Source organism: Macaca nemestrina, chromosome 8 (genome assembly GCF_043159975.1).
Source record: "Macaca nemestrina isolate mMacNem1 chromosome 8, mMacNem.hap1, whole genome shotgun sequence".
NCBI lineage: Eukaryota > Metazoa > Chordata > Mammalia > Primates > Cercopithecidae > Macaca > Macaca nemestrina.
The window spans coordinates 12647786-12668399 of NC_092132.1; the positions used below are offsets into that span (position 1 = coordinate 12647786).

The window sequence follows — 20614 nt, forward strand, 5'->3', positions numbered from 1 at the left end:
ATCTCACGTAAGTGCAGTGCTATATTATTTGGAGTAGAAATTTCTAAAGGCGAATAATGCTCCTTGGACTTAAAGAATGTTTGCTCTAAATTAGATAGTCTATAAAACTGAAAATGCTTTCCTGTTCAAAAGCATGAAACACTATAATCTCCATGCACCATGTAGATATCTTTATACATTTCTTCTTGGGAGCTCTGGTTTTTGTTCTGATGTTTGCCATTACAGGTGAAGCAGCATTGTGTAACAACAATTTCCTCCGTGCTATAAAACGGTAAGCCACGTGGCAGTTTGCTTGTGATAGGAGAGTTTAGAAAAGGTCCACTGGGAAATTCCAGATCTTCACAGTTCTATCCTCCTCTGTGATTCTCCATTTTCTTTTAATGTATCCTAATTGTATATAATCACTGCTGTCCAGGCAAACGTCTCTGTTGTGCCTCTTCTTTCCTTTGTGTGTGTGTGTAATTATTTATTCATGCTAAGGGAGGTTCCCTAAACTCCACCTCTTTAAACTAATAGGGATTTTTCTCATCTTCAGTCTCATGGTTAGAACATATGAATCAACATAATTATTTCCTAATATCTACATGCCTTCAAAAGAGAAGATTTGACAGTTGCATAAAGTTGTCGATTTTACACACATAATACCTTGATGAAGAGAGTTTCTTAGCTAGTCGCAGTGGCTCACACCTGTAATCCCAGTACTTTGGGAAGCCAAGGCAGGTGGATCGCTTGAGTCCAGGAGTCTGAGACCAACATGGGTACCATGGTGAAACCCTGTCTTTACAAAAAAAAAAAAAAAAATTGGTGTGGTGGCGTATGCCTGTAGTTCCAGCTACTCAGGAGGCAGAGGTAGGAGGATCCCTTGATCCTGGGCTGCAGTGAACCATAATTGTGCCACTGCACCCCAGCCTGGGTGACAGAGTGAGACCCTGTCTCAACAGAAGAAAAAAAGAGTGTCTTAAATGTTCAGAGGTATAGCAAAAGAATACTAAAAGGATATTTGGTATTGGTAGAAACTTTGTCAACCCTGCAAATCTTTAAGAGTGGGCAATTTGGAAAAGTGTAGAGTGTAGACTAGAGGCACCTGTGATACCTTCAGAGTGTAGACTAGAGGTGCCTGTGACACCTTGAGCAGCCCTGCGAGTCAGAAAGTCCAACATGGCAATATGAGGCCAGAGACCAAGTGATGCTTAGGATACTATCAGAAGTCCCCTGAACACATTCGACTTAAGCGTGGATGACAGTCCTTTGGAATTCAAATTAGGTTATATCTTCAATATGGATACAAAACTAAGGCTTCAACCAGAATCTGAGGCAAGAGTATAAGTAAAGGCCTATGTATCAAGTTATAAACCAAACTGCTAAATAAAATACGTCTTCCTCCCTTAACAAGTATACTTTCATAACAACCCAAGGGCTGCATTTCCTATGCTGGAGTTCTATGACAGAGCATGGTGGCTTGGGGAAATCTTGCCCTCTGGCCCTCTCTTCCCTTTTCTTCCCATCTCTGACTCTATCCTGTCCCCTCACGCCCATGTATGAACATGGACACTTCAGCCTATACATCCATGCCATCCACCTCCCTGACAAACAGCTGATCCTTGGACACCCCTAGGCATTGGGATATATACCTGATGTCATGGTCTGTCTTCAGGAATGAACCTGGAGAAACTGCCATTGCATTGCAAGGTTTGGAGTAAGGCTTGGAGCCCCTTGGACAGAGAATCCCATCATTCCCTCCATGGATCATGGTCCAGAGAGGAAGACTTGGGCCCTGGATGGGCACGTCCTCCTGGCCCCATGGACTCCAGTTCTAATAGAAGCAAGGCCTCCAACAATCCACCCCCTTGCTCTATGGATTTGAGTAGTTTAAGTTACAGATATACCGTTAGTCATTGAGGGTCTTATTACTAGTGGTCAATAATTTCCACATTTTGTTAAATGTACAGATAACAAGGGTTGTGCCATCTCAACCCCTTGACCCATGTTGTATCCTTGCTAAGATAATTCTTATAGGCAAATAACAGATACAGATCATACATTTACTTTACATGGGAGCATTGCTCTATCCTCTGGCTGTACCCATTTATTCATTATCAGTTGATTTAAGCTGTTAGAACCAACTTTGGTTAGGAATATAGAGAGTAGTTTTAATGCTTTTCTCTTACAGGTTTGGTTTTTCTCTTTTCCTTGATTATAGCACTCTATTTAAGCTGGTTCGCAAACCATCAGTGAAATTCCAGGGACAGCTGAATGGTGCTGGCGGCAAGGGTCCCAGCGAGCCAGACTGGTGGTGTACTATTAGCCTCCTTCCTTGGTGCTTTGGGCTGTCCCTTACCAGGATCTGATTTGTGACTATTTCTGCCTGTTAGTTAAGCCAAGGCTTAGAGCAGCAAGGACTTTCCCCATGTATGGTATTTAAATCTCTCAACCCCTACATTACTCTGGTCCTTCTTCCAAAGAACTGTCATTGCCAGCACCCGTATCTCCTACCACTGAAAGTAGCAGAGAGTTTAGCTAACTCCACATGAATGATTAAGTTTTTACATGTTTTTACATTTAATAAAAAGGCAAACTCCACTTTTAAGGATGTGACATAGAGATGTGGTAGCAGAAGTTGCTGTGAAGAACTCTGTCTCAGTTAGAGGCGTCTGCACCTTCAGGAAACCTGGAATTTCTAGACGCTGTTATTTGCTTACACGTGAGGCAGTGGAGCATAGTGGTTAAGAGCAGGTGGTCTGGCACTGAACTGTGAATTTAAAACCTGGCTCTAGCACTTATCACCAAGACCCAGGTAAGTTATTTAAACTCTCTGGGCTTTATTTCCTCATCTGACAAATGGCAATAGTAACTCCAGATAGTCATATATTAATACATGCAAAGCATTTAGAATAGTACCTGGCACCTTGTAAGTGACAGTGAGTCTTTATTATCTCCTGGGGTAGACATACAATATTTCCACATCCTACAGAAGATGTGAGGGTTCAACAAATACCATTTTTAGTGGCAGTGGGAAATGCTTGGTTCCTACTTGTCGTTACCTCTTTGGTTTCAACGCATCTTTATGAAGATGATTCATGATCTTGTGCTTGGCTGTGACTGTGGACCATAGATAGCGCTATGTCCAGTCTCCTGGCGCCATCTTCATCACATACTGCTGACCTTCTGTGGCAGGCGAACCCAGGGCAACACATCACTCATGTCAGAGGGATGGGAGCTCCTATGACACCTCCTCCTGTGAGCGGCTTTCAAAAACAACTTCTCCTGGAAACACAACTAGTGGTGGCTGCTTTATAAGACTGCTGTGCAAGATCTAAGGCGTTCCTTTTCTTTCTTTCAAGCTTCAGTTAAATTAACAAACATTGGTTAAATAAATGACCCATGACCTTTATCTTCTGAATGGTGGAAGATGCTTTCATATTTCTGCCCTCTGACAGCCCAGTTGTGCCTCTCAGTAACAAGTTGCTCTGTCTCAGATTAGTTAGTGGATCTCATCCATTTTAACACGGTACCATCGTAAGATTCCATGTAAACATTTTTATAGCCATTAACTCTCAACTCCATCTCCATCCATACAGCAAAATATATGTAGACCCTTCACATTCAAAGGCAAATATAATATCATCATGTCTTCTTCTTCCCTCTGATTCACATCATGGCATCACAAAAACTCCAGGAGGAGGTACCATTTTCTCTTTCACTTTGAAAATTGCTTGGGCCTGGAGAATTGACATTTAACTGCAAAAAATAAAATAAAATAAAAATGCGTTAACAACACAATAATCTTACATTGAACAATGGGGACAGAAATGTAATATGTAACACATTTTCTTTCAGTCACAGAAGATCTTATTAGACGGAATGCTGAACACAATGACTGTGTCATTTTTTCCCTGGAGGAACTCTCCTTGCATCAGCAAGAAATAGAAAGACTAGAACACATTGATAAATGGTGCCGGGATTTAAAAATTCTCTATCTTCAAAATAATCTTATTGGGAAAATTGGTAAGTTTCAGTACTTAGTTCTTATGGTTTCTTTAACATTGTGAATGAGAGAACTTTGGAAAGTGCTGTGTTATTTTTAGAAGAAGACAATCACTGGAAAAGAATTCCATGGGAAAACAGACACAGCCATCTCTCAGTGGCTGTGTGGGGGACATTTGCCTAAACATTTCTGTGTGTAGTGAAAACAATTTCCAACAAGAAGTTGGGAGAGTAGGTAAAGGTGAGGAATACATTAGTTGACCTGATCATCTAAAAAGACAGAGAACACATCAGACCTGATTTTTTTTTTTTAAGTTTGAAAGGGAGGAGGTATTTGTCATCGTTTTACATCACACTGCAAGACGAATTTATATGAGAATTGAGGGAGTCCTTGTCAGGTGACTGCAGAATTCAATAGCTAGTTTTGCTATATTTATTGTGACCATATATGTGCAACGCATTGGGTTCAGTATTGGGTATTGAGGGGCTTCCAATTTGGAATGGAAATTAGAGGTAAATGCAGGAATCGGGTCAGTGAAGATAAAAATATCAGCATTATAACTGATAAAGCTCTTCTAAGAAAGTGGCTTAGACTTGCAGCCAAGTGGGCTTGCTAATATTGCCCTCAGAATTAACTTACCCACCCAGTTACATGCAGAATTGGACAACCACAAGTTTCTCCTACCCAGGTGGGCCTTTGCTTTATGTCAGGAGGTAGGTTGAGACCATGTGCTGTCTTCTGGTAGGAAGATCCCAGAAACCAGGAAAGAGGGTAGGACTGGGCATGCTCAGTTTCTTCTCTTGATTAACCTATCAGATAAGTTGGTCTTCCTTCCCCCACCACACCTGACTTCTCTCACAGAAGAATGATGAATTAAAGGGCAGAGGGAAGGGAGGCATGTGGAGTTACTCTAATGGAGGTCCTGCCACATGGACACAGAAGGAGAATCCCCAGGACCCAGAAAGAGAAAGCACAGGCTCTGGCATCAGGTAGACCTGAGTCAGAACACTGCCTCTCCCGTCTCCCTCTACGCAGTGTGAAATTTGACAAGTCAGTTACTTGCCCAAGTCTTAGTTTTGCCATCTGTAAAATGGCTAATAATGCCTAATATATAAATTGGCATAGGGATTACATGAAATGATATGCTTAGCGCTTGCTCACCATGAGGTAAGTACTCATTACAGGATAGCTGCTGTGCTGCTGCTGTTATCAATTTGATCATTTACCCCAGTGTCTCCAGGCTAGCCAAATGAAGGTAGGAGCAGAAAGGAGAAGCCAACGGAGTTGGAGGAAAAGGGATGGAGTCAGGGCTGATGAGGCAGAATGAGTGCCAACCCCTGTGTGCCCTGGCATGAGAACCCAGAGGTCAGCTTGCAGGATTATATTTAACTTCCCATGGTGATGTGCAGTGGTTCACAACAGGGGCATTTGGCAATGTCTGGAGATATTTTTAGTTGTTGCATGTGTATAGGAGGATGGGGAGGGGATGCTATTGGCATCTAGTGTACAGAGGCCAGGAATACTGCAAACCATCCTACAGGGTTCAGGATGCCCCCCACCCCCACAAGAAAGAGGCCCAAAATGCTAGTATTGCTGAGGTTGAGAAACCCTGGTGATGTGGTTGCTTCTAGTTTCGTAGATAATTGAAAATTGGCTTCAGGCTTGCAAAAAGCCTAGATTTGCATCATTTTTGGAAGATTTACTAAAATTCTCTGTATTTTTTCAGTTAATTATTTTTGGCATCTTTAACTTGACCAGAAATTAGAAACTCTGGCACATTGTTCAATTAAAAAGGCTATTACAGAAAACCACCAGCTTTTATGCATGGGGGCATGAAAGAACGGTTCTAATTGTACAGATCTAAAAGAGTTCCTAAAATTTTAATCTCCACAGCTGGGTCCATCACAATTACTAATTAGGAGCATGGTATTTCAGTCCTTTTCAGAGCTGTGAGAAAGCTTAAATTTTTGCTTCCAAAGTACTCTTAAATTAAACACTCTTTTAAATCCTAATAATGGGATTTTTCAGTGCTACTCCACCCCTAGGCATTTAGGCACTTATTTAGCAAGTAAAACCACCCCTCTAGGATTCAGACTCGCTCTTGTGCCATTAAGGTAGAAGTTTGTGAAGCAATTGGCTTTCCTAAAGCCCTGTTGCCCACAGGAAGACACAGATGGTCTGCGGAGGAAGGTGCTGCTTAGAGGTGACCCAAGAGGGAGCCCAGGGGCCATGTGGGGTCTTGTCAAGTGCCCTGCCCCCAGACCTACTGAATCAGAACCTGTGGGCTCCTGGAATCAACCCTTTCAACAGCTTCCCAATGGACTGCATGCCTGGGCCAAGCTGAGAGCCACAGAGCTTCTTAAATCCCAGAGGCAGAGGGTCTACTCCAAGTTCATGGGCCTGCTTAGTTGAGAACTGTTTCTAGAATGGTCTCACTAGAACTCGGAGTCCCTTTTCACTACCCAAGAGGCTCTTCCATTTTGACTTACAGAGCCTTTTTTTTCCCTCTCTGACCAAGTTGGGCCCTGTGGTTTTGAGGAATTAACTTAGGAAACCCTCCCTGAGCAAATCTTACTTTTCTATCATATGACTCCTTTAGCGTTTACAGGGTGATGCATATAACAAAGGTGGAGAAGGGAAATCCTATTTTGAAGAGGTATTTTATTGTGGGCTGGCCATTTTAACAATAATAAAGTATTTTGTTCAGGATGTGGATGAGACTCTCATAGTTCTTAGCACATAGAAACCTCCAAATCTGCTGGGCGCGGTGGCTCACGCCTGTAATCCCAACACTTTGGGAGGCTGAGGTGGGCGGATCACGAGATCAGGAGATCGAGACCATCCTGGCTAACACAGTGAAACTCTGATTCCAATAAAAATATGAAAATTAGCCGGGTATGGTGGCGGGTGCCTGTAGTACCAGCTACTCAGGAGGCTGAGGCAGGAGAATGGCGTGAACCCGGCAGGCGGAGCTTGCAGTGAGCCAAGATTGTGCCACTGCACTCCAGCCTGGGCAACAGAATGAGACTCTGTCACTTAAAAAAAAAAAAAAAAAAAACAAAAAAAAAAAAACAAAAAACTTCCTTATCTTTGACTCTTGAATGCTCAGATGTTTCTAAAAAGCTTTTTCAAACATTAGGATTACTTAGAATAATTTAAATTCTGAGAGAAACATTTGTAGTTTTTTCCCCCAAATCCTCCATTTAAACAATGCATAAATTGAGATTCAGAGATGTGAACTGATATATTCAGGTCTATGGAAACAAATATATGATGTTTTGTACATTTTAGATTAACTATTAGTGGTGATAAGGGTGATGATTATAAATCACCATGTTTGAGCTTCATGATACCCCTGAGAAATGGGCAGAGGATGCACTAGTTGAGTGAGGCTGCCCCCAGTGCACATTCCTTAGCAAAGTTTTCTACATTCCTGTCATCTTAGAAAGGACTGTTCTTTTAAAGTGTACTATAATGATTTAGTTCCAGGTTCTGGAGTCAGATTTCCTAGCTCTACCACTTAACCTTGGACAAGTGAATTAATTCTCTGTACCTTGGCATTGTGATTTGTAAGAAGGAGACAATAGTTTTGACCTCATAGGTTTATGATGAGGATTAAATAAGGTAATACGTACTAAATGCTTAGAACATTGTGTGACATGTGATAAGCACTCTTGCTATGGTATTATTCACTGTTTTTCAAAGGCCCCATTCTGCAGCAATTCTGTGACTTGTTTATGCTTGTTGTTCTGCCTGTATGAGCTTTCATGTTTGTTAAATAAAATAATTCTGTATCAGGTTATTTTGGTTTCAAGTCAAAGAAACCCAACTAAATGTGGCAGAATAGTAAGGAAGTCAATTATCTTACCCAACTTTAAGTCTAGAGGTAGAGCAGACTCCAGAATCAGACAGGGTTGGTCGATTCCTTCTCTCTGCTCTACCAGCTCTCAGGCTTTGTCCTGCAGCTGCTTCCCTTATGATTGAGTATAAGTATCAATAGAGATAGTAATTCCTTATTAACATCCAGCAGGAAATAGAGATAAGAACCCCCCAAGCATGGAATATAGATCCTTCCCTTTTATCTGATTAGGAGCACTGGGTGTGCATGTCCTCTCCTGTATCACACAGTTGTCAAGAGACTGCCATGGCTTAAACTTAGGTTCCTGAGCCATCACTAGCGAGAGAGATTGGATTGTCATGCACTGGCCCAACTTGGCTAAACCTAATTGCCTGGAGTTAGGGCTAGGTAGAGACATGAGCAAAACTGGGTGTCATCAGGAAGGATGGAGGGAGCAATGGGTCCTCCTTAGGCAGCCACCATGTCTGATGTACAGGTATAGATTTGGAAAAGCAACATGGTTTTGATAACCATAATAATAATCTTTAGATTTTCTTTATTATTTTAGTAATAGATTACATAAAAGTGTCTTTATTTTGAAGATTATCTTAATTACATTATCTTGTATTTCAGAAAATGTTAGCAAACTCAAGAAACTTGAATATTTGAATTTAGCTTTAAACAACATTGAAAAAATAGAAAACTTGGAAGGTAAGAATGTTTCTTCTATTATGCTATTATGAATTAAAATTGAGATTTAAAGTTAGAAGGTCAGGTGCGGTGGCTCATTCCTGTAATCCCAGCGCTTTGGGAGGCCGAGGCAGGCAGATCACCTGAAGTCAGGAGTTCGAGACCAGTCTGACCAGTATGATGAAACCCCATCTCTACTAAAAATACAAATTTTAGCCAGGTGTGGTGGCATGCACCGGTAATTCCAGCTACCCAGGAGGCTGAGACAGAATTGCTTGAACCCTGGAGGCGGAGGTTGCAGTGAGCTAAGATCATGCCATTGCACTCCAGCCTGAACAACAAGAGTGAAACTCTGTCCCTGCCCCCCACCCTAAAAAGAAAAAAGTTAGATTTAAACAGTCTTGTAAAAAATAGGTATGCTTTTAAAATTAACATTTTACATACATCTTATAGTTATTCTTCTTATAAAAATTCAAGCAATAAGGTGATATGTAAATTCAAAAATGGAAGTCCACTTTACCCCTTCCTAAGTAGCCAGAATTAACACTTGGGTGTATACAGGTAGCCAGAATTAACACTTGGGTGTATACAGATAGCCAGAATTAACACTTGGGTGTATACAGGTGGCCAGAATTAACACTTGGGTGTATACAGGTAGCCAGAATTAACACTTGGGTGTATACAGGGTGATTTTATTTCATTTTGCTTTCTATTAATGGTATCATACTATGAGTATTGTTTTGAAAATTAGTTTTTTCCCTACAATTACCTTGCTTTTTTGATATCCAGGAAAGGGGGTGTGGGGCTACGTACTGGAATCATTGTAGACTGATTTATCTAACCATCTGTCTGCAAATGGACATTTGGGTGCGTTCCAGTGTTTTGCTATAAAAAGCATGGCTACAGTGAGCCTCCTTCTACATTTTACTTTGTGTACATGTGCACAGTTTTTTCTAGGACAGACACTTAGAAATGGAATTCCTGCATTTAAATCAGCATATTTTGAAAGATACTGCCAAATTGTTCTCCAAAATATTTATTGTATCGATTTGTACTTATACTGATAGTCCATGTGAGTACCAACCTCTACACAGTTTCACTAATACTTTCTATAAACAATATTTTTTAAGATAGGAAGATATTTTTGTTTATTTTTATAGTAGCCATCCTATCCTAATAGGTGTGAAGTGGTATGTTATTGTGCTTCTGATTTGCGTTTACCTAATGACTAATGATGTTGAGCATTTTTTATGTGCTTACTGGCCATTTGAATATCTTCTTTGGAAAAATGTTTATTCAAAGCTTTGGCCCATTTTTAAATTAGTTATACTATTTGTCTTTTCACTGCTAAGTTATAAGTGTACTTTATATATTCTAGATGCTAGACTTTGATCAGATATTTGATTTGCAGATATATTCTTCCAATTTGCGGGTTTTCTTTTCAACTTTCGTGATGGTGACCTCTGGGGCACAATTGTTCTTAGTTTTGTCTGTAGTTTGTTTGTTTGTTTGTTTTCCCTATAAGTGTCTTTGGTTTTACTGTCTGGAGAGTATGGGCCTTTATAGAATGAGTTGAGAAGTGCTTCTTAATCAATTTTTTTCAAAGAGCTTGTAAAAAAGTTTGTGTTAATTCCTCTTTAAATATTTGTTAGAATACACCAGGAAAGCCATCTGGTCCTGGACCTTTCTTTGGGAAAATTTATTGATTATTAATTTAATCTCTTTGTTTGTTGGAGGTCTATTCAGATTTTCTGTTTCTTCTTGACTCAGTTTTGGAAGGTTATGTCTTTCTAGAATTTGTCTATTTCACTTAGGTTATCTCATTTTTCACCATACAGTTGTTTTTACTACTCCCTTGTCATCTTTTTCATTTTTTTAAATGTCAACAGTAAAGGCTCATCTGTCATTCCTGATTTACTAAATTTGAGTGTTCTCTTTTTTTTCCGGTTAATGTGTAGCTAACAGTTTGTCAATCTGGTCAATCTTTTCAAAGAACCAACTTTTGATTTTGTTGATTTTGTCTATTGTTTTATATTCTCTATTTTGTTTGTTTCCATTGTAATCCTTATTATTTCTTTCTCTTTGTGTTTTCTGTTTTTTCTAGTTTCTTAAGACAGACAATTAGGTTATTGATTTGAGTCATTCTTTTTTATGGAGGTATAAATAAAATTATATGAATTTTCCTCTGAGCATTATTTTTTTTGCATCTGTTTTGATATGTTGTGCTTTTGTTTTAATTAATCTCAAAGTATTTTCTGATTTTTTTTTGCAATTTTTTTCTTTAACCCATTACTTATATAGCAGTGTTAATTTCCACATCTTTGTGACTTTCCAACATTTTCTTATTTTACTGATTTCTAGTTCCATTCCATTGAGATCAAATAAATACTTTCTTTGATTTTAATTACTTTTAGCTTATTGAGACTTGTTTTATGGCCCAAAATTTGATCTATCCTAGAGGCTGTTCTGTGTACATTTGAGAAGAATGTACATTCTGCTATTCTTGGGTTCAATGCTCTAAATATGCGTGTTAGGTCTAGCCTTTTGTTTCTTTCTTTCCTACTCTTCTATTTCCTTGCTGATATTCTGTCTAATTGTTTTATCTATTATTAAAAGCAGGTTATTGATGTCTCCAACTATTATTGTTGAATTGTCTCTAGCTCTCTTCAATAATGTTAGTTTTTGCTTTATGTATTTTGGGACTCTGCTCTTAGGTGCATATGTGTTTATAAATATTTTATCTTTTTGATGAATTGATGTTATTATTATAAAATGTCATTTTTTGTCTATAGTAACAATGTTTGCCTTAAAGTTTATTTTGTCAGGTATTGATATAGTCACTCCAGCTCTCCCTTTTTTCTTTTTGGTTACCATTTGTATGGTATAACTTTTCCTATCTTTTACCTTTCCAACTATTTCTATCTTTGAATCTAAAATGCTTCTCTTTAAATAACGTATAGATGAATCATATTTTGATTTTTAATCTATCCTGTCAATCTCTGCCTTTTAATTGGGGAGATTAACCCATTTACACTTAATGTAATTAGCAATAAGGCAGAATTTCTGTCTGTTATTTGCAACGTTTTTCTATATATTTTATGTCAAACTTGTTCTTCTGTTTTTGGATTACTGTTTTCATTTTTGTTATTTTTGTGTGTACCATTTTAATTCCCTTGTTCTTTTATGTGTATTTTTGAGTTTTTTTAGTGGTTTCCATGGGAATTAAAATTCTAGTTCAAATTAATACCAACTTCATTTCAATAGTATACAGACTTTGCTCCTGTATAGTTTAGTTTCCCTCTCTTCATTTATGCTGTTATGGTCACATATCACATCTTCACATATCATATGCCTATTAACATAGATTTATAATTATTTCTTTTTGCAGTCATCTTTTAAATAATTTAGCAGAAGAAAATAGGTACAAACAAAAATAAATTTATGTTGTCTTTTATATTTACTTATATAGTTACCTTTAGTAATTATTCTTATTTTATTAAATGAATTTGAGTTTCTCCCTAGTGTCTTTTCATTTCAGCCTGAAATACACTCTTTACTATTTCTTGTAGCATAAATCTGTTAGTGAAAAACTCTCATTTTTTCTATCTAAAAATACCTTAATTTATTTTCTATTTTTGAAGGAGAGTTTTCCCAGATAGAAAATTATTTTTTGACAATTACATTTTTACCATTTCTTCTTTCCTTCCTCCCTTCCTTCTTCCATCTATCCATCCATCTACCTATCTATTATCTTTTCCAATAACTTTTTTTGTGTTTTTTAAATCTCCCCAAGAACTTCTTTCAATTGGATTTTTAGTAGTATAATACTGATCTTTTGTGCCTTTTAACTTGCATCTTTTATTTAAATCCATTTTTGTTGATATTGTACATTTTGAAATATTTCACCAGATTCAAATTCCAAATAATCATTTCCTTTTCATCCCTGTTCGTTTTATAGTTCAGTCCATCTACAATTAACTCTTTAATTTGGCCATACTTTTTTTTATTATTTTAGTTTAAGTTCTGGGATACATGTGCAGAACGTGCAGGTTTGTTACATAGATATACACATGTCATGGTGGTTTGCTCCACCCATCAACCTATCATCTACATTAGGTATTTCTCCTAATGTTCTCCCTCACCTAGCCCCCCAACCCCCGACAGGCCCCAGTGTGTGATGTTCCCCTCCTGTGTCCATGTGTTCCTATTTTCAACTCCCAGTTATGAGTGAGAACGTGCAGTGTTTGGTTTTCTGTTCTTGTGTTAGTTTGCTGAGAATGATGGTTTCCAGCATCATCCATGTCCCTGCAAAGGACATGAACTCACCCTTTTTTATGGCTGCATAGTATTCCATGGTGTATATGTGAATTTTGGCCATGCTTTTTATTCTTCTGAACTTACTTCTATGTTCTGATTATTTCGTTCCTGTGGTGTGTATTCTTATTTTATGGATGAGATATCTTCTAAATCTCTTTGGAGATACTCGTTAGAAATTTTCGCTGCCATTTTTTTTTTTCATCCCCTGAATTATCTTCTTCATCTGAGGTTTTCTGTTTTATTTTGCAGACTTCTATCTTGTGCTATTTTTCTCTAAATGTCTGATAACATTTGGTGTCTGATTACAGTCACAAAGGATTTCATGTATTAGGTGGCTTGTGTGACTTATTCTGCAGTTGTAAGGTTCTGCTTGCCTATCCAGCCTCAGCCTGCCTGGCAGAGCCACTGTGCACTCTGCCAGTGGGTGGGGCATGCTGACTGGCAGACTTCACTTTAGGGTGCAGGGCCATGGAATAGAGGCAGACAACCTGTTCTCTTCACCCCATTGCCATCTGCTAATAGCTGAAATTAGGAGGACTGTACTTAGGTCATGGTAGATTTTAGCCTATTTGCCTACTAGGGTAAAAATGGATATTCCAGTGATTATCAAGGTTAGGTATTTACAATTACATAAATCTGCCTCATATATTTTCATTTTTCCTTCTCAAAAAATTACCATTACCAAAGCCCTCAAACCTGGCCTCAGTCCTGGGATCAAGATGATCCTTTTAATCATTGGCATTTTTCTGCATTAGAAGTGGAGTCATTGCTGTCTCCCAGCTAACACTTTACAGCCCTATTCTCCTGTGAACAAATGGAATAACAAAATTTACTCTATGTCCATGTTTTGTGGTAATGAATTTTCTATCTAAAATGACAAAGAAATAATTAAAACTGGGACTCTTGGCTCAGTTGTCCAGGACTTGTTAGTTTTATGAAGTAAGTATTCTCACACCGTATGAGAAGTTCTGTTTGTGTGATTTGTTTTATTTATGTACCACTAGAGGGCAGCATCGTCACTATTGTCTTTTTGAGCTTGGCAAACTGCAGGCCAGCCCCACTCCTGCCTTTTACCTGGACAGGTCTTTTTGTGCTCTGCCTTCCAGCTTTAACACGGATGAACTGGGTGTAGGGTAGGATTGTTTGGTGAGGGTGGTGGAGGGGGATGGGGGAATGGAGAATGCATCCTATCTGCTGGCAAATATGTACTTTTGTTTAATTTTAAGGGCTTGAGGTGACAGAGGAGGAAGATGGGGGTACACCTTCAGCCCACCTCCTTAAGTAAATCTCAAAATAATTTAAAAAATAAGTTGTTTTGCTTTTTTACTTTTTTTCCTTGGATGGCAAAAACATAGCTGGTATCTTTTTTTTTTCCCTCTCCTGTTGAGGATTCACCAGGGTAGAATAAAATGCTTTTGTTTTCCATCCCTTACCCTAACCTAGAAGGAGAGGTGGAATTTCCCATAGCATGAGCTCCCCCACCCACCTTGGGCAGTCAGTATTGTTGATTTCCGTGATTTTTAGACGCCAGAGGGTCACTGAGCTGGATCTCCGCAGAACAGGAGATAGAGGCTGGGACTCCACTGAAGGAAGCAGTGTTGAACTCCAGAGACGAGATTTTTCTCGAGCTTGGTCAGTTTGGCAAGAATTGTTCATGTTAAGGATGACAAACGTAGTTTAATTTCTTAATTGTAGGCCAAGTAGACATTACGATTTGACACTTTGAAAAATATAATGAACATTTGGAGGGTTCTTTATCTACAAAATTATAGCAACATCCAAAGATATATGACGTTTTTACCTCATTGGAATCTTTCAAATGTCACTTTTTCTTATATGAAAGAAAAATGTAATTAAAATGTCTTCTGTAGCCTCCTAAATTAAACTTAAGAAATGCCACCTAACCTATCTTAAGTCAGTTTACCCCAAATATATCTTCCACATTTATAAAATTCATCTGTCATTTTGCCAATGTAAAATAAACATACAAACATAGAGATATAGACTTAGTTTTATTTATAGATATAGTTTTGTACACATCCTCCATATAGTGGCTGAGTCTACATTTTTATAATTTAACAACTGCATTATCAAGTTTATTGATGTGTTTTAAATGCAACCTTATTGTTTGGTGCTGGAGGTGTTTTTAATTATGTTCGTTATTATGAATATAACTGTTCTGAGCAGAACTGTACGAGTTTCCTCTGTTTCCAGTTGAGATATTTGGCTCGGACTTTTTTTCCCCCAGATGAAATTCTAGCAATGGAGGAAAAAAGAATTTAAAAGCCTATTTTATATATTGACAGATTGCATGCTGAAACGTATAACTCTTATGTCACAGGCTTGCCGATATATGTTTTTAATATTATCCACGTTTTTATTAATTTAATAGAAATGATTTTGTTTCTCCCTTTCATTTATATAATTATTTTTGAAGATGTGAAGTTAATGAATTTCACCTATATAGTAAAATCTAGAATATATAAAAGCATGTATTTGTTCTTGTACATTTTGGATATTTATCTTTTGCACAATCAATATTTTTAGCATAGTAATAGTTCACAAGGTCACAGTGCTATACTTATGTCCCTTGTCAATCCCCTCAGACCTCTAAGTCCTACTGCCCAGAGGTAGCTACTCACAATTCCCCTTGCTTGTTCTATTACAAGTGTCTAAATAATGCACTCAGTATTATGCTTATCTCCCAAGTATTGCACTTACATCATGCTTATCTGCTATTTCTTGATATTCCTATTTTAGATGTCATCTATTGACTTCCCAATGTGGAAGATGCAGATTTTGTTCTCTCACACCATCCACAAGGTTCTCAATTTTCTCCTACCCACCCTCCGTGTATTTTCATATAATATTAACAGGATATCATAATGAAATGTGGGATATGGACCCATTTACAGGGACTGGTCTTTTGAATTAACTCTGTGTTGGGAGGAGATGTTACACTCGCTGCCCAACTCTCCCACATCTAATCTCTGGCCTTTCTTATCCCACCTGCCTCCTCCTGCCTTCTTCCAAGCTGGTCTGCCCGTCTCCACCTGTGCCATGAATTCCAGGCAAGTCAGTCCTGGGCCACGCCTCTGCTGGCTGGTGACAACTGCTTTTACTTACAGACTCAAATATGTGTTCCACAGAATTGTAGCTTGAGAATTGTAAGATGAAGATGATGATGATATTTTAGTAATAAATAGCTAACACTGGCAAAGAAACTCTGTAGCACAGGGGTCCCCAAACCCTGGCAGAGGACCCATACCTCTGGCCTGTTAGGAAGCCACCGCACAGCAGGAGGTGAGCAGTGGGCCAAGAGGGTCATAGTGTCTGAGCTCCACATCCTGTCCGAACAGCCGCTGTTTTAGATCCTCATAGGAGCGGAGCCCCATTGTGAACTGGTCTTGCGAGGGATGTAGGTTGCGTGCTCCTATGAGAACTTAACTAATGCCTGATGATCTGAGGTGAGACAGTTTCATCCCGAAACCATCCCACCCCACCATCCGTGGAAAAATGGTCTTCCATGTAACCAGTCCCTGGTGCCAAAAAGGGTGGAGACCGCTGCTCTAACATATCAGTTCAGAGAATCTTTGCAGGTGGGCCAACCTGGGTCCAAATCCCAACTCATCCATTTAGGAGCTGTGTAAATTTTGGTAATTCCTTAGCTCATTTGCATTGCAGTTGCAAGTATCTATTGCCAGATAGATCCCAGAAGCAGCCGTTGCTGGAGGCTCCACCTCCAAGATGGTTGCTTCAGTTACCATCTGGCGCCGCTTCTGGGCGTGTTTCTTTCCACAGAAGCGGGTTTCGTTCTCTCTCACTGCTTTACGATTCTCCAGGTGGCTCAGGGTCTCTGAGTGTGGTGGAGTAAAGGTAGCCAGACACTTGATGTGGCTTCTGACATGTCCCAGAGCAATTGTTTGTAGGGCAGTCCTTCCAGTGTGAGCATTTCAGACATCTAGGCAGCCCCAGAGCTTCAGTGGTGCCCCAGTCTGTTGGTCAGGCAAGTCCCTGGGGCCAGCCCCAGTGCAGAGAGAAGGCGAAGGATTCGATGCCATCTCTCCATGAGAAATGGCATGCGTGCACATGATGGGCATCTCAGAGCCAAGTGCCCACACTGAGCTATCTGACCTTCAAATAAAGATAGTAATTGTGATATTTCTCTCATAGGCATGATGTTAGGGAATAAGATACTGTATATGGAAGAGCTTAATATAGTCAACAGCAAATAAATATTAGCCATGTAGTTAATAAGCTTTTTATGTACCTGGAGCATACTTATCACATTTGAGAAAACTATGCTAACTTATATCTTAGTTTTCTGTCAGTTTTATGTATTTTATCTATTTGTATACTTTAAAAAATTCCCAACTATAACCATGTTGCAAAATTTTGAAAAACAGAATGATGTTTAATCTTAATTCCACCATTGCTATTATCATTTTGCTGTATTTATTTTTCTGCCTTTTACATTGTTGTAATTTTGGCGCATGGGCAATGTTATATCTTACTTTTTCCATTTTCATTATATCATGAGCTCTCCTCTTCCATGCTGTGATAGTTTTCATAACCACCATTTTAGATGTACTTATAACATTAAACATTGAATAGTTGTATTAGAGTTTGCTTAACCATTTTTCTACATTGAGTTTCTTCCTAATGTGCTTCTTTATTTTATATCATGTAATTATATTTACTAGAATTTAATGTCCAACTATAATAGTCACCTACACTCAGTCTTGTCAATTCCATTTTTCCCCTCAGTTGCTCAATTATCTTTAAAGTTGTCTTTCCTTTAGTTTTCACCTGAGCCAACTAACTAATCTATCTGTTGACTTATCTGCTGCACTTACCCATTTTCCTTCTTTGTCTTTCTCATTCTTTCTTTTCTCCTCCCCTCTCTTCCTCCTCCCATCTCTTCATTTCTTCTACAAGTATTTCTTGACCTTCTATCTTATGCCAAGGAATCTTTTACGTGTGGGAAATAAAGTAATTAACAAGTCAATCTTCCCCTCTCCATGGAGCTTAAATTCTAATGGGGAAGACAGGTCATAAACACTCAAACAAAAAAGAAAAACATCAGATATGACAAAGGATGTACACAAAATTAAAATGAAACAATATGTGTGTTAGAGAGTATCTGATTGCCCTAAAAAGAACCAAAGAAAAGACAATGTCTACCAGGTTTCTCTACTGTAACATTACTATATTTCACTTTTAACCAATGAGTAATTTGTGGGAAGATACTTGAACATTATGTAGATATCCTATTCCTCATCATACTTTCATGCACTGGTTTTAACATTCTAATGACTTGTTTTCATTCCATCATTCTTTTCATGTTTATTAGATGACATTCTTCCTTAAGAAAAAAACTTTGCCTTCTCCCCCAATTTATTCGTATTTCTTATATTGGCATAGACTCATGGATTCTTGTTTTGTTCAACGAATTATGTTACTACCATTATTTAGTTTAATGATCACAATGTCCCAGGTTTGGCTACAGAAGCCCTTCCAAGTAGACTCTTCTGACATTTTAAAATGTTCTTATCTTTCTTTGAGTACTTTCTTGCTTAGTGGTACATCAAGAAGTTCTAGACTCCTCTTTTCTTTTCCTACTTTTATCTGTTCTTTCCTTCTTTCAAACTGTTTATATTCTTGAAATAAGTATATGAAGGAGATTATTACCATATTTCATTGCAAAAGGTGATAAGAACCTGGGGTATGGATAATAAGATTATACTAGACAGGAAGTATATGATAAAATTTAGGAGTTAAGGTCTCTGGGACTTGGCTAATGACATGAAGGAGTTAAGAGAGTAATTTAACTTTTAAATTTATGACTTGACCCTTAGATGTATCAAATTCATGTCTAAAACCAAAATAGTGATAGTATTGAAAGAGTTCAGACATAAACAAGGCAGAGAAGCTGTGTTGAGGAATAGAGAATAAGAGGAAATAGGGAGAATTCCATTTTGAACATGTTGAATGTAATATGTCTTACAGACATTTGGAAATAGGAGTATGATATTCAGATAGTGGGTTATCATTTGGAAATCATCAGAATCTGGGGTTAGTTAAACCAATAACCATGACTGTTGTCATCAAGAAGATGATGATAGAAAATACTGGGTCAAGGGTGGAACTCTGGGATATATCACCATTGAAGGGATAGAGAAGTTTATAAAAGAGATGAAGAAGAACAGACTACATTATAAGGAGAACAAGAAGAGAGTAGTATCACTGTTACCAAGACGGCTGAGAATTTTAAGAGATAATTCATGAATAATTGTGCCATATGCAGCAGATTGTTCTAGTGAAAAGTGGGTTGAAGACGGTCGATTAGACTGCTAATATCATGGTCCTTGGTCACCTTTAGAGAAGCAGATCTTATAGAATGCCAGGAACAATGGGTTGAGCAATGAATGGGAATTGAGAAACAACCAATGAATATAGGTTTAGGGTAGCTTTCAATGTCTAATGGGCATTGCCTACTTCTGGATTCTGTGTTTGCACATTTAATTTTCTTTTCCTTGTATTTTTTTTCTCTTTTTATATTTTCTCTATGTTAGACATAAGTGTGAACTCAGGGACTATGATTTTTTTTTTATCAGTTTATTCTAAAGACCTTGCTTAGCAACATCTATGTAGCAGGCACCCTGCAACTCCTGCGTGGGTGGATGAATGAATGGATAGATGGATATAGAGTGAGGTCATACATCTGAAAGTTCTAAGATAGAGGTTGCTTATTTGGAGGAGATTGGCTTGGGGTCTGACTTAATAAGAAGAAAACATGAAATTCTGGACCAGATTGAGTCAGGTGATAGAATAAGGGAACAGGAAGGGAACACCATCATTTAATGAAGTTGACTCCATTATATAGCCTTCAGAAATGAGGAAACCTCACCAAGGGTGACACAGTTGCATAGCTGTAAACCAATCCAAATCAAATTCATATTGATGACATTAATCTATCAGGAACTGAAATTCACTCTAAATTATATAGCCACAGAAAAATTACAAAAAAATAGATAATAAGGAATCATAACGGAAAGGTGTGTAGAACTTTGAAGAAATAAATGCAGAACAAGGTGGACCTGGGGTATTAGCTGGGGAAGGCTTTCTAGACATTGGAGGTTGCAAAATCTGCCATGTTAATCCCACAAGCATGAGGCAGTCATAGTGAGAGATAATCTTATATTGAACCAAGCCCACAAAGGCTGCTGCCTAAACTAGGTCAACTCTTCTTAGTTCACGGAAAGAAACTGTAAGGTTTCTGCTCATGAGACAGCTGTGCTTGCTTCCTTCCTCATAGGTACATTGTCCAAGAAGTCATATGGTAATTAGAGTGCTCATTGAGCTATTCTAATCATAGCTCATGTTTGCTGACACTCTCAGTGGCAAGCATTATGCTAAGCACTTTACATGAGTCATCTTATGTTATTTTCACAACTTCTGACTCTGGTACCAATACTATTATAATTCTATAGATGAGCAGGCTGAAGCTTGTAACTTACCCAAGGTCACATTAGCAAGGATGAGGTAGAGGAAGCACTTGAACTTGTATCTGTCTAATTCCCAAGTCTGGACTCCTAGCCACCAAATTTGCATGGAATGTGAATGAGGGGATTAATTCAAATTCAAATTTAGATTCGATTCAAGTTTCTATAGCATCTGGCTATCTCTGTAATGAAGGTGGATGGGTCAGATTTACTATAAAACCCTACTTCAGTGACTCACCCTTTTTCTATTATTCCTTTGAACATCAAAACATCTTATTC

General features: G+C 38.3%; 1 protein-coding gene across 10 annotated transcripts in view; it reads left to right on the plus strand.

Annotated features, from left to right (window-relative positions):
- The window catches only part of DNAAF11 (dynein axonemal assembly factor 11), a 101864-nt gene that overhangs the window by 9916 nt on the left and 71334 nt on the right, over nt 1-20614 (plus strand). For 5 of the 10 annotated variants that reach the window (XR_011606728.1, XM_071067815.1, XM_024796321.2 and 2 more), the window contains 2 exons: nt 3838-4005; nt 8457-8534. Coding sequence is in view for 3 of the 10 variants with exons in the window: in XM_071067815.1 (XP_070923916.1) it covers nt 3838-4005; nt 8457-8534 (246 nt within the window). In the remaining 7 variants the exon portion in view is untranslated. Of the gene's footprint in view, nt 1-2570; nt 2795-3578; nt 3683-3837; nt 4006-8456; nt 8535-20614 lie in introns of all 10 variants that reach the window. The other 5 variants (XM_071067818.1, XM_071067816.1, XM_071067817.1 and 2 more) reach the window with 4 other exon arrangements.